Raw genomic sequence first — 14035 nt, 5'->3', positions numbered from 1 at the left:
AATCTTGCGTTAAAACTGCTCCTAGACCGGTGTTTGAAGCGTCAGTTTGGATCACGAAAGGTTTCGAGAAATCAGGACTTGACAATACGGGTGCTGAAACAAGTGCATCCTTGATTTTCTGAAAAGCTTCCTGAGCTTCAGGAGTCCACTCCGTTTTCTGTCGCTTTCGCTTTCCGGTAAGTAACGCGTTTATCGGGGACATGAGGGTCGAAAAATGAGGGATGAAACGCCTATACCAAGAACACATGCCTACGAAACGTTTGATTTCGGTACTAGTCTTCGGGACTGGATAGCTCACCATGGCCGCTACTTTGTCTGGATCGGTACCTAGACCATGTTCATCGACAATGAAACCCAAATATTTCAAACTTGAGCGGAAAAGTTGACACTTTTTCGCATTCACGGTGAGTTTCGCGTCTCGAAGACGTCGTATCACCTCCCTCAAAACTTGTACGTGTTTCTCGAATGTCGGGGCGATAATGATTAGATCGTCCAGGTAAACAAAGACGTGAGGTTCTAGTTCAGGTCCGAAAATTCTGTCCATGAGACACTGCTGCCTCTGGGCTGCGTTTGTCAGTCCGAACGGTAATACGTTAAAATGAAAAAGACCTCTGCCGGGAATCGCAAAAGCTGTCTTCGGTCTAGACTCTGAATCTAACGGGATTTGCCAAAAAGCGTTCTTGAGATCGATCGAACTGATGTACTTTGCTCCTCGCAACATACTGAGAATCCTGTCGACACGCGGTAATGGGTAACTGTCACGTTTTGTCACGGCATTGAGCCTGCGACCGTCAAAGCAAAGTCGGTATTCACCGGAAGATTTCTTTACTAACAAAATTGGAGAAGACCACGGACTGTCAGAAGGCGATATGACATTGTTCTCGAGCATGCGGTCAATTTCTTTGTTGACTTCCGCAAGCATGTACGGAGACCACCAATACGGACGTTGTTTGATCGGCAATGCTTCTCCCGTGTCGATTGTGACTGTCATTTTGTGTGTCCTCCCTAACTTTCCGTCGTTGCTCAACAAATCTAAATTTTTCCGGATGATCTCGGTGATCTCATGCCGATCCGCGCCACACTCCGTCACCGCGTCACATTCTGGTACTCTTACGATATCCGACGCAACTTCAATTTTGTGACCCGCGAAATCTATCTTGAGTCCGAATAATCTACAAAAGTCGCACCCTAATATGACGCTATGCTGAAGATCTGGCACGTAGTAGACACGAATTCGCCGTCTCGACGAGTCTAACACTGCTTCTAGTTCGATAGCTTTGGTTACCGGATGTTGTTTTCCGTCGGCAGTTCTGATGGTTTTTAGCCGAGATGGGAAAGTTTTTCCACCTGCGCGAAAATGAATTAAATCGGCTCCTTTTCCACCAACTATAGTGCAATTCGAACCGGAATCCACGAGTCCTTCAGTTTCCTTATTGTTTAGACGCAGTCTGATAAATGGCCTATTGTCATCGGTTTTGCTGACGAAAATGGAAGCGGAATTTGCCCGAGAAGGCTTGCAAAACTCTTTGACTTCGTCTAACCAAGCGTTCCACTGGGTGTCCGTACGTTTCGCGATGATCGATGCGTTTACATCGGCCTTGGGATGTTTTAGGAACGTAGCACGGCCGCAAGTCTGCCGCGTCCCTACTGCGCGTTTCCCGACGGATTACACTTTTTGCAGGTCGCCAAGGTGACGTCTGGCTCCCCACAACGGTAGCAAAACTGCTTTCTTTTCAGTCGACAGTTCATGAACGAATGATTCGGCTGTTGACAATTCCAGCACTTGAACGACCTGGAGGACGAACTCGCGGGTTCACTCCGTCTGGCTGAATTGCCTGAGGGTTCCTTCACGACGATGGCGCGTGGACTCGCTTTCGCGGGTTCGCTCGCCCGAACATATGCCAACTCTGGCTCCAACACGCAAGATGACTTGGGTGCAGCGCGATGTTTCTGCCGCAAAGCCGATAACTCCTCCACTTTTTTGCACAACTTAATCAACTCCGGTACGGTGACAACTTCGGTGATGCTAAGCTGGTTAAGGTAACATGGAAGCAAATTCCTCCGAATCGTCTTTACCTTGGTTATCTCCGCCGGTGGTCGACTAAGTCTAGCAAAAAGCGTCTCCATAACCGCAACGTAAATGGTTATCGACTCGCTTTTGCCCTGAAGCCTGCCCTTGATTTCGTCCCACAACAATTCATCGAAATCCGGTGGAAGAAATTCCTGTTTCAACAACTGAACCACTTCGTCCCAATCGCTCAATCTGCTCCGAACAGAACGATACCAAATCAGCGCTTTGCCGCTAAAGAGATCAATGGCCGCGTTAAAAAGGTCCCTGTTGGTTGCGTTTCGCGCTACCGACAGTTCCTCTACCCGTTCCAAGAACTGGTTCACCGTCATTCCATTTTCCTCCCCGTTGAAAGATACGCCCCAGGTGTGAATTGGCACTAGTTTCGGTTCCGGAGATCTCGCGTGAGGGTGCACGTAAATGGGAGTAGTCGCGACGACTGGTGGCGCTTCCACCGTAACCGGGCTCGCTTCTGCTGCCTTGTCGTGAAGATCAGCTTCGAGCAACAAACATGTCGCGTACGCCTCATTTCTATACTCCGCATCTCGCTCGCGTCTCATTCGCCGAATGCGAAATGAAAGGTGCGTTAGACGGGTCTTCAACCGTTTGAAGATCATGTCTTCCGCCGTTCCTTCAAATTCTGTCAAAATCGTGCGTATGCTCTCAAGGGTGTCCTCAATGGCCTGGACCTCGGTGTCGTGATCATACTCTGCGTCATGAAGTGACAGAAAGTATTCGTCCGGTCGACCTAGTTCTTTGGACAGAGCTCTCGCTAACAGTTTCCTCTTATCGTCCTGGTTTCGGCTAGTCGTGATGCCGCGTATACGCAATTCATACGTCAGCTCGTCAGCTAGTAAATGCTTGACCTTGAATTGTTCGTCCATTTTGACGAAGACTCACCGCGATTCCACGGGTCGGTAACGCAATAAAAACGCCGGTCAAAACACTACCAAAAAACAGCGCGCAACACGATAGTCGATTCCGAGAAAAGGTTTTTTGTCGTCGAGGGTACAAGATAAGACCGCTACTCAAACAATGAATTCGCCGCTAAATTTCCGCTTCTCATTAACACACAATCAAAAAATTCAACTTTCAATAAACCTTTACCAACTCCCTTTGCTCCGATTGAAAAAAGTGACTGAGCCTCAATGAAGATGAACGATAAACGAAAATTTGTGGTTGCTCCAAAAAATCGAGCCCCACGTTCTGGGCGTCAAAATTTGTGTGACCAAAAGTTGGCCAGTGACAGCTCCGGGCTCCCAGGGGGTTTTTCGGGGCAGAGGGCGTGGGTTCGGATTTTTAAAAAAATGGGCGCCAGGCAGCTATTGTCTTGAGCTGGTTGTTGCTTGTCCAGCTGCCGGGACAAGTGCTCAGATCTTACTCGTCGAAGGTAAGTAAAAGCAAACGCTTTCTGATCGTTAAACAAATTTTGGTTTATTCGGTTACTGCAAAATTATCCACAGAACAGTGTTTGGTGGTTCGGTACTGGTTCACACGAATGCGATAATGGTTCGCTTGTAACTACTAGATGAAAATTGAAAGATGCGGAACCAGTACTTTTTGGTGGCCTTAATATCTACTTTGGTCGTAACCAGAAAAGCTTTTCTTTCACATGTGACCGAATCTTAAACTAAACATGATATTCTTCGACGAAATAAAAGATGTTTTGATTCCTGATGAGGAACCTCCCGAACTTAGACTTCCTTCTGATCGAGCTAATTATTAAATGTAAACTTAATGAAACCCAAGGTCAAGATTGGGGTGTCACCTTGACAAAAAATTAAAATTGATCCTGATAGGAAAGTTTAAATCGGTGAAGTTCCGAAACGTTAAATTTGACTGAAATTTCTTTAAGTTGACACTGGAGATTGAATGAAAAGGTTCTTACAAAAAAATTCTAAACATTTGCAAAGTTTCAAAAAAATTTAGTGAACATACAAAAATTATGAAAGCGAGAAGCGAGAAATTCGAGGCGTTCCTAAATTTTGCAATGCCGCGGTAAAAAAATATGGCGACTTAGCTTTATGACGGGTCTGTTGTCTCCTCGAATAGCGTCCTTTTGACTTGCGGTGTGACCTTGGCGATACGGTGCTCAAAATAAACGATCGCCTCTGCGAACGATGTTCTCCAAAATGGTCGCCCCTGCGAACGATCTGGCTACGAATCGCCCTGCGAACGATCTGGCTACGAATCGCCCTGCGAACGATCTGGCTACGAATCGCCCTGCGAACGATCTGGCTACGAATCGCCCTGCGAACGATCTGGCTACGAATCGCCCTGCGAACGACCCCTAACGAATTGTCGTTAGTGTTGTGAAAATCGGAAGATTCGGTAATTACCTTTCAGCGAAAAAGGGGGTTCTTGGCGCTAAATCGAAGTCCTTCCGGCACTCCTTTACTCAAAAATTTTCGGTACTCTAAAGTTGCGATACGGTACTGGATCAATTCATCCAAACGGGATTGACTCTAAACTGGATCGAACCACCCCTAATACATGGTCTTAGTGAAATGAATTCAAAATTGAACGATAATTACCTCTATAGTGCGAGGGGTCACTCGACCACGAACTCTAAAAGGCGCTTCGCTGGCGTCGCTTCGACGGCTCTCGACGAAGTGTCCGACTTCCGCATTTTTAATCTCGGTACCGCAGTCCCATAAATCGCGAAAATCGTCACGCGCGCGATTCTCGACCTTATTCAGTTGTGCTATAAGGCGGGCTGCGCTTGCGTGGTACTGCGCAATCAAAAATGTGCATTTCCGGTGGTACTACACGTGCGCGTGTCATGACAGGTGGACCGTCATGGCGTCGGTTTGTTTACCTCGAAATTATACCGAGCGGGAGAATTCAGATTTTGGACGGTATTGTGTCGGTAAGTCGTGCACGTCTATCCTGATGTTACTTGCCGTAACTCGCAGGTCAAAAAAAGGACAGGAAGAAAGATGGGGTTGAAAAGAAGGAGATGACTTTCCGGCAAGTTACTAAAGAGGAAAAGGGACCCAACATTGCCGTACGGTCACCTATCGCTGAGAAGAGAAGAAGAGAAAGTGAAGAGAAAGAGAAAGTGAAAGTGGGGTTCTGAAAGATAGGTTGCAGCTCGCCAACCTAGAGGCGTGAGGCTACCTCAGCCTGACATTTGCGGGGGTAACATGTGTTCTTCCAGCCCCCCCGTGGTGGCTGGCACAAATGACTCTAAATTGAAACTTTCCGCTTCCGGAATGAGCGACGTAAAAAACTTGAAGGCAGGGTGGGCGCGTCGCGTTGCCAAATGCCGTGCGTTAACTGCTAGTTCCGGGTCTTCGAACTGCGATCTATTAGCCCCGCGAGCATAAGTAGGACCTCGTGGCCTCCTACTCCGGCCAATCGCCATTGTGGCGTTTCGTAACGCTACAACTTTTTTAAAAAACTTCTTTAGTTTCCTCGTTAGCTGATTTATTATTCTTTTCCTAATGAATCGTGAAAAACAATTAAATTGCCATTAGTTAATAATTAATTAGAAACATTAGACAGTATGTCTCAAGAAGTGAGATTACTTAATCCATATTTTTTTTTATCACATATTATATCCCAAGTGCAAAATTTTTTATCGGAAAATTTTGCACGAGGGGTATACGGCTGATTATTTCCTGAATAGAATGAAAAGAAACGCATTATTTCCAATCCTTTTTATTCAAAATAATTTATTAAAAAAAAAAAAAAAACTGGTACCGACATTTTTTATCCGATTATTGCACAGTGTGTATTTTAGAGAAATTTTATCGGGTTATTTTTTGCTTTCTCGTTTTGATTGGTCAATATTTATCACGCAATTGGTTGCTAGACACATGAAGGAAATAATCAAGAATATTAATGTGTAGAACCAAGATAGATAATATTTTTAATAACTATTGTTTTGAATATTGTGCATATTTTTGAGAATCCTAAATTTATTTATCTGTTCACTCTCAGATAAGAATTTCCGGTTAATTCAATTTTTCCAAAAGAATGAAAGCAACAGTATCTGTAACCACATGTGCACAGAGTACATACTCTTCCGCGGAGTACAATAAAGAATGGTGGTATTCTAGTCATTCATTCCACAATTTAAACATGTTTTGAAAAGGATCTCAACCCATGCTGCAGGAACTCTCCTGCCGTTTTTGATAGCTTCAATTCCGTCGACTCCGGACGCTTTTTCATTTGTCAAGTGCTCCGTGGAATACTCGTATGTGGTCTGATTCAGTATTCATGTACAGCATTTTTATTTTAACTAAACTAATATTTCTCGCTCGAATTTTGTTACCACAGCTAAACACGCGACAATTTTAAGCATTACGACCCGGTGCACAAAGTACAATATCGCGAGTCCGATAAACAACTCGTTTCAGCATTGCAGGAAGTATGTAAATTGCCGCTGCACTTTTCCATCATTAATTTCCCCCTTCGACGAGCACCGCTTAAAAATGTATCAAAGAGCGGGGAACGCGATTCGATCTGTTTAATATGAGTTTACAGGAATTTTATGAGCGCTTTCAACAATTTTCAAACGATTCGAGACACTCGAAAACATTCTGAAAGACGAGGCTGTAAAGGCTAATGAAAGATCGCATTACTCTATAATCACGCACTCAAATTTGGAAACAGAGCCTGACCGGATAATGAGGCCGTTGCAGTGGCGAATTTCGGGTTGATTTGATGACGCTCCGGTCCCGTTTCCGGCTTTCGAGGCATTTTTTGTGCGAGGGAGTAATTTGACGGGAAGCGACTCCGGCATTTTTTCATATGATGAAACTATGTCCTTATAAGGGTATATAAAGGACGCCTCCCTACGCTAAGGCAAGTGGTGTACATCTGCATTGCGATTTCGTCCCGACCGGAGAATTTTGCACGATAGACCACGTCACGCCAGGTATATTCTTTAAGTGAGGGTAGACTGGTGTTTTTGTTGAATTAGTACCGACGAACGTGGTCTAATGTCGTTACGTTCGGTTCAGGGGTTCGTTTTTCTGTCAGGTTTGTATTGTTGAGTCGGCAATAATACGTTAATTATTGTATTTCCCGGCGAATGAATATACTGCGGCATAAATAATTTCCTTTGCTCGACGAACTCGTTACACGTCGCTAAGGAAATTCATTATGTGGCAGGTCAGGTAATTTAATTTATATTTTTCATATCTCTGGTAATGGAAAACGGGCCAACGCGCTGTTTATTATGTTTCGTACCAGTGACGTGGGGAGGAAATTTGCAGAGAGCTACGGCAAAAACACCGAATTGTTTCAGATGAGTTTTGCACGGTACAGAACTTCTCGACTTGAAAAAAGTCAATTCACCACAAAACAACAATACACAAAATGCAGAAAAGCGCAATTTTGGCTAATTGTACGTGTCCGCAAATAAATAATCCAGGACCTTGTGCTTTTACAATTTAATTACACTTATTGCTAAACATTTTATTGATTTTGATTTTAGCAGACCAATGAAGGAGCTGGAAGCTGAATTTTAACAGGTTTTTTATACAATAGATCTACGTGAACATTCTATTATGTGTCTATAAAACGTGACGAAACTGAGTTTTACGTGAAACTTAATTACTTTCCAATTTCTGTAGTTACAAAACTCATTTTGAACGACACGCTAAGACTAGCTGTACTAAATTAACTTCTAGCAGGAGGAAATTTAACAAGATAATTTCGTTAAATTTATTTTCGGTAAAATTAAAAGAAACATATTTTTATTGTAATCTAATAGATCCATCATTTAGATTGATTGTCTGTGGATTCTAGAGACTCTCTGTAAAAGAATGTAAGATCGCAGAAGGCTCGTTTACCAACTGTTATTGTAACATCAATGAACAGATGTTACAAAAATTTTTGAAAATAATAAACTTCTTTAATTTTCATTGTTACTTTTTTAACTGAGCCACTGATGTTATTTATCTCTTAACTGTACAATAAATACGTAATTTGTTGGGAATTTTGAGACGTATCAATAATGCATTTCATTATTTTATTTTTATTTCATTTTCTTTGTAAAGCACCTATTTTGTCAAAATAGGCAACCAGTAAAACCAATTTGTGTTGCATATCGTAGATCACACTAACATTATACGATTTCTGGTGAAAGAGTCGGCAAACTTTCAACGTCTACTAGGATCCCACATTCATTTATAGACACTCTGTACAAATGTACGACGTACTAGTGTAAATAAAAAGATTAAGATATAAAATTATGTAAAAAAGAGAAAAGACAGAATAAAAATTGATAAATTTAATAAATCTGTCGAAAATACATATCAAAATGTTTTTTAAATCTTCTATTGTTCGTTCGTTAGTTGATTTATTATTGTTTTACTGAATAGTAAAAGACAATCAAAATCACTTCTAATGAATTACTTAATTAGAAAAGTTAGAATGTACACCCCAAGATTGGCTATTTCTCAAAGTACAGCGAAATTATTTTTATATTTCACATAGGAATTGAATTACCTTAATAAAAAAATACTGCAAATAGAACGAACCCCAAGCTTTTATTATTAGATGTGTCATAACAAGAGTTATAAAATGCTGTTCTTAGATCCCATTAATAGCACGAATAATAAAGATATTAAAATATTTATAAATATATTTTCCCGGCGCATCCACCATTTTTGCAAATAATATATTTTTTTCTTCTTATTACTCTTAAAGATAGACAAACGGTCTTTTCAATAGTATTACCATTTCGGTTAATCTGAGTGAATCAAGATGTACAATTGAAGGTAGCTCAGACCAAAGACCAAATTTCTTAGGGACTCCGACATGAGACAGTCCGGTCAGAGAATCACCGAAAATAAATTGTGATAAAGTTTATGTTAAATTTAATGTTAATCGTAAGGGCCAAAAATAAATATGTAAATAATAATTGCCTCAATAAATTAAAATTAGTGTCGTCCACACTGAGAATTATGTTGCAAATTAAAAAGCAATTTGCTCAAATAGTGAGAAATTCTTAATTGGAAATTTGTATGGTTATTAATAGACGAAAATATGATTTGGAGTGGTACTAAATTAATTTCCGGGCTACTGATCATGAATTGGAATTACGTGTGAAGAGAAATAACAACCACACAAAACTATAAATAGACCCAATTTTTCTTTGTGACATTCTAATTCCCCATTTAGATCCTGCAAACGGATTCGTGTGATGCAGTAATCTATCTCTCTTGGAACTACTATTTCAATTTCGTTTACTACTGCATAAAGAAGATAGTTTAGTAGTTAAACCCACAAGTAAGGATCGCAATTTGCGTTTTATTGAATGTCATTTATTTAATTTCAATTACCGGTGAAAATGTACATCTTGTCTCATTATATTTATTCGACGCGAAATGCATTTGCCTGCAGAAAATTATTCTAATAATAAATTTGCTTAATTTTAGCTGCACTATTTAATTACTTCAATTAATTTGTAATTTAATTTTCCATAATTTTCATTAAAGAGTGCGTATATCAGGTTTCGATATTCATTAAATGTGATGCACGTTTTACTAATCAAATTTGTTGACACCCACATATGTGGCCATTGTTTTAGCTATAAATCTCGCTGAAAATCTAAAATAGTAAAATGGGCGCTGACGGCAAACTAATATATTTTTTGCATGCAATGTAATTATATTTTAAATTAATTAATTTTAAAACAAAATGAATGTGCATGTGTGACAAATATTTAATAAGCAACGTACATAAATTAAATTACAAATTACTTTTTCACTTTGCATAACCCTGTATTTTTTTTTTTTATTAAAAATAAGTTATAAATAAATTTCGATAGTGAAAATGAAATGTGTACGTCGCGCTGTGTTCGTGTGTGTACGCTTCCCACTTGTAAAAAAGTTGTATAAAGAACTATCATATTTATACCATAATTATTTTCATATATAAAATGACACGTTTGTGTAGATTTATAAGTACAAATGTTTATATTTTCCACATTCTGTGTCTTTTTCATGCACCGCCACTGCAGCTCTCTTTCCTTCCACATGTCGCATTTCATATCTGAATCTCGTTTTCATTACCGCCTCCGAGCCTTCACTCCGTTGTTCCTTTCGGTGTAAAGAGGACAATAATAATTGTCGAGATTTACCGAGGGTGGCAAATTTCGCCCCTCTGATTGGGCTTTATGGTCCTCGAAGTGGGTCCTCCCCGGTGTCGCGCAACGCCCACGACGTTTATTAGTACAGATTGCCGTATGCCATCCTAATAGAAATTTTTTCCAATAATTCGTTTCGACAGCGAGAAGCTGTCCGCCGTCCTAGTTCCGTAACTTGTAATTTCCTGAGAGACCCCGTGATTGCTCGCTTGATAGACCCATCACGAAATCGATACGGGCGACATCTGTTATCAGATCACAGACGCCGTGATATCATTGTACACGGGACCAATACAATTCGCCAACCTGTCCCGACGCAATGCCCCATGTTAGCTGAATGGGTAATTTACACAATGCGAACGAAAGGCGAAAATCTCGGCCGAGGGGAGGACAGACAAATGGACCGGCGTTACACTTTACACTAGGCAAGGGCTATCGCAGATTGGAAAAAATTCAACCAATCTACAGGGGGATCACACATAATTGGACGAGTGTAGATATTTACTAAAAAATCGCAGAACACTTTTCACAAAATGAGCCATTTTTTTAGGTTCACGAGCCCACAATACTAATATAGAAGAACCAAAAAATCAAAGATTTACAGACCCAGCGTTTCGATATTCGTGATGACACCATCAAGGATTTTACCTACTTACAAATATACGCGATAGCGAGATATATACAAAAGCTTAAATTAATAGATAACAACAGAAAATAAATTATTTCCAGAATATAACAACAACAACAGCTTTATTTTGCCCTACGGGCTTTCGGATTCCTGGTTACAAACATAAACATAAAAATAACAATTTATTGTTCTCCCTCACTCCTCTCGTTCTCTATTCTTTCTCTCCTCTTCCTTATTCTTTCATCCATCTCCTTGCCGTCTTCGCTCCATATTTCTCCCCATTCCCTTCTCTTTCTCTCTCTCATTTCGCCGCATGTGTTCGATCCTCGCAGTGTCCTTGCGTCACCTCCTGCACCTTCTCTCTCTCTTCTCCTTCCTTCCCATTCCTGTTCTCTCTCTCCTCGTCCCCACCTCTGCAACCCGCTATCATTTTCCTCTCTCACACACACTCTCTCCCTTCCCTATTGTACTTCGATTCTCTTATTCTCTCTCTTCTCTCTTACTTATCTGTGTCTTTGTCCTTCTATCTTTTTATTCACTTTCTCCTTCTCGCCGGGTCGTCTTCTTATTCTCTACTTCTTCTAGAAAATTTTCTTCTGTTTCTCCTGTCTCTCATCCCATCTAAACCAGTCCCCGTTTATCTGTATTTTCCTGTATCCTATTTTCACCCTTTTTCGTCTATCTCTCTCTTCTCTGGCCAACTCTCTTAACTTCTTTTGTGTTTCCCTTTCTTCTTTTGTCAAATCGTCATCTATATACATCCTCTCACCTTTTTTTTCCTTCTCTTCTCTTACTTAGCATTATGTTCTTCTTCTGCTCCAAACTTTCTATTTTTTTATTTTAAATGCTTCCTTTACATTCACTTTCACCCCTATCTCCCTTTCTAACCATTCTTCCATCCCCCTCTCTATATTTCCACTTATTGCCCCTATTCCAGTTATTATAACATTATTCTTCCTCTCCTTCTTTTCTCTTTGTTCCATCTTTTCCTCTATCATTTTCATCCTTTTCATCCAATCTGCCTTCTCCAACTGCCCTTTTTCTTCTCTTCCTCTCATCTCCTCTCTCACTGTCGTTAATTCTTTCCTTAGCTCCTCATTCTCCTCTCTCACTGCCGCTAATTCCTTTCTTAGTGTTTTGATCTCCTCTCTCATCTCTCTTATCATGGTTGTTTTCATTTCCTTGCTTTGATTTTCTTCTTCGCTTCTATTTGGTGATCTTCTCGTTCTGAACCTATTTCTGAGTGGGTTCTTGCCTTCTTTCGACGTTCTACCCTCTTCTCTTTCTCTCTTGCTGCTTTCTTTCCTTACTTCTGACGATTTCAGCATATCCTCTCTTTCTTACTCTCCCTCCTTCTCTCTCGCTGCCGCTAATTCCTTTCTTCGTACTTTGCTCTCCTCTACTATTCCCGCCATATCCTCTTTTATCTCTTTAAGCACTGTTTCTATTTTCTTCTCTATTTCTTTGCTTTGATTTCTTTCTTCGTCTCTACTTGGGGATCTTTCGGTTCTGGAACTCTTTCTGAATGGGTTCAGGCCTTCTTCCGACATCCTACCCTCTTCTCTTCCTCTCTTGCTGCTTTCTTTCCTTGCTTTCGGCGATTTCGGCATGCCTTCTCTTTCTTGCCCGCTGTCTTCTGCTTATCACCTCTCACTCACTCGCCGTTTGTTATCGCTGAACTTTTTCCACGTCTGCTCGCCATCGCCGCCAAACCAGAAAAATTTGATGCATGAATTTAATTCCTGTTGCTGAAATGTCTGAAAAATATCAACATAAAAATCATTTGAAAAGAACAAGAACAATTGATTTAGTTTTAGTTTAAATTTGAAATATAAAATTATTTAACGGACAATTATGTGTACATACAACTCCATGCGGGGTCTAACTCCTGATAAATCTATTTCAGAAAACTTTATTACAACATTACTTGGTCTAAATTACTAGATATAAATTTCCGAAACGACACTTTTATCTGTAGCTTACTTTATAACATCATTAATCATATTAGGTGTACTGTACTTTTTATTGGGCACAGCTCAAAACAAAATACATTTTCTTCATGTTAATATGTATTACTAAATACCATACATAATGGAACTTTCTTTTCATATAAAACAGCTTACGCTTTATAGACTGATTTACCCAATAAGAAGAAAAAAATGAAAAAAAATTCTGGCTGTAGGTTAGATGATTTAAGAAACTTTATAAAATAAAAACAATAACCTCACACTCTTGCATTATCGCTTGACTCTTATTCGCCCGCCGATAATTCTGTATCACTAAGTTCTTTCTTTTCTTTTATCCAATGCGATTTTGTTCAGGAAGCATCTTCCAGGGTTCTCTGATTAGTCAACCAGCTCGAGACGCAATGACATCACTCTGTTCGCGATACAAGTTCCAGGAATATATCTACTGTTCCACGTTTATTACAATAGGTTTTAACTTTCCTCATATCAATGTAGATAGATTCTATAATAATTGATGAATCTGAGTGGTCTGTACAAACATTTTGATTGGTTCTTTAAAATGTAATTTACAATAAACTACCTTGTATATGCTATGTACAAAATCGATAGATATGTAAATTGAGATATACTTGCAACATGAACATGTAATTTCAATCCAGTCATAATTTAATCCGGTCATAATTTAACATCATTATGGAAGATCCAGAAAATGGTCTTGTTCCAAAATTTGACGAATTTATAAATTTGTGTTTTTAATTCATAGATGAAATTCAGTAGTCATAACTGGTTAAAAAAGTTATAAACAAAGACGTTAGGAAAAATCACTAGACTCTTATAATAAATAAGTAGAAGCTCTTTTTGTGCTTCGCTCCGTTGTCGACCTCAACTGCGTTTCGATCTTCAATCTCTGGGCTTAGCACAAAAAGAGACACTTCTAGTAATGATATAATATACTATTATCGTGACGACTGATTCCATCAAATACATAAATGTAGGTAAATGTTTTTTGAAGAATAAAATGAAAACTTGTTGTTTTCATTTGTCAAATCAATAACTTTCATTGGTAATAAATAATATTAATCCATTATTAACGGTCGCTTGAAACGGTCACGAAATGCAGTAATTTATCCGTGACAATATACAGGAGCCCATACAATTCTCAAACCTGTCTGGGCAATGCCCCATGTAAGCTGAATGGGTAATTTACACAATGTGAACGCAAGGCGAAAATCTCGACAGAGAAGCAGGACCGACAAATAGCGCGGCAT

The 14035-nt window shown here is 39.9% G+C and overlaps 1 protein-coding gene across 1 annotated transcript; it reads right to left on the bottom strand.

The window, feature by feature from the left end:
• Positions 1-10982: 10982 nt before the first annotated feature.
• LOC138126593 (uncharacterized) lies at positions 10983-12128 on the bottom strand. Its single transcript, XM_069042387.1, has 2 exons — positions 11658-12128; positions 10983-11213 (listed from the first exon to the last, which is right to left on the bottom strand). The coding sequence occupies exons 1-2, from the start codon at positions 12126-12128 to the stop codon at positions 10983-10985; spliced, it is 702 nt and encodes a 233-aa protein (XP_068898488.1).
• Positions 12129-14035: the final 1907 nt, after the last annotated feature.

Source organism: Tenebrio molitor, chromosome 3 (genome assembly GCF_963966145.1).
Source record: "Tenebrio molitor chromosome 3, icTenMoli1.1, whole genome shotgun sequence".
Taxonomy (NCBI): Eukaryota; Metazoa; Arthropoda; class Insecta; order Coleoptera; family Tenebrionidae; genus Tenebrio; species Tenebrio molitor.
Note: the sequence above shows the minus strand (reverse complement) of the source record. Positions and strands in the feature narration are given on the sequence as shown.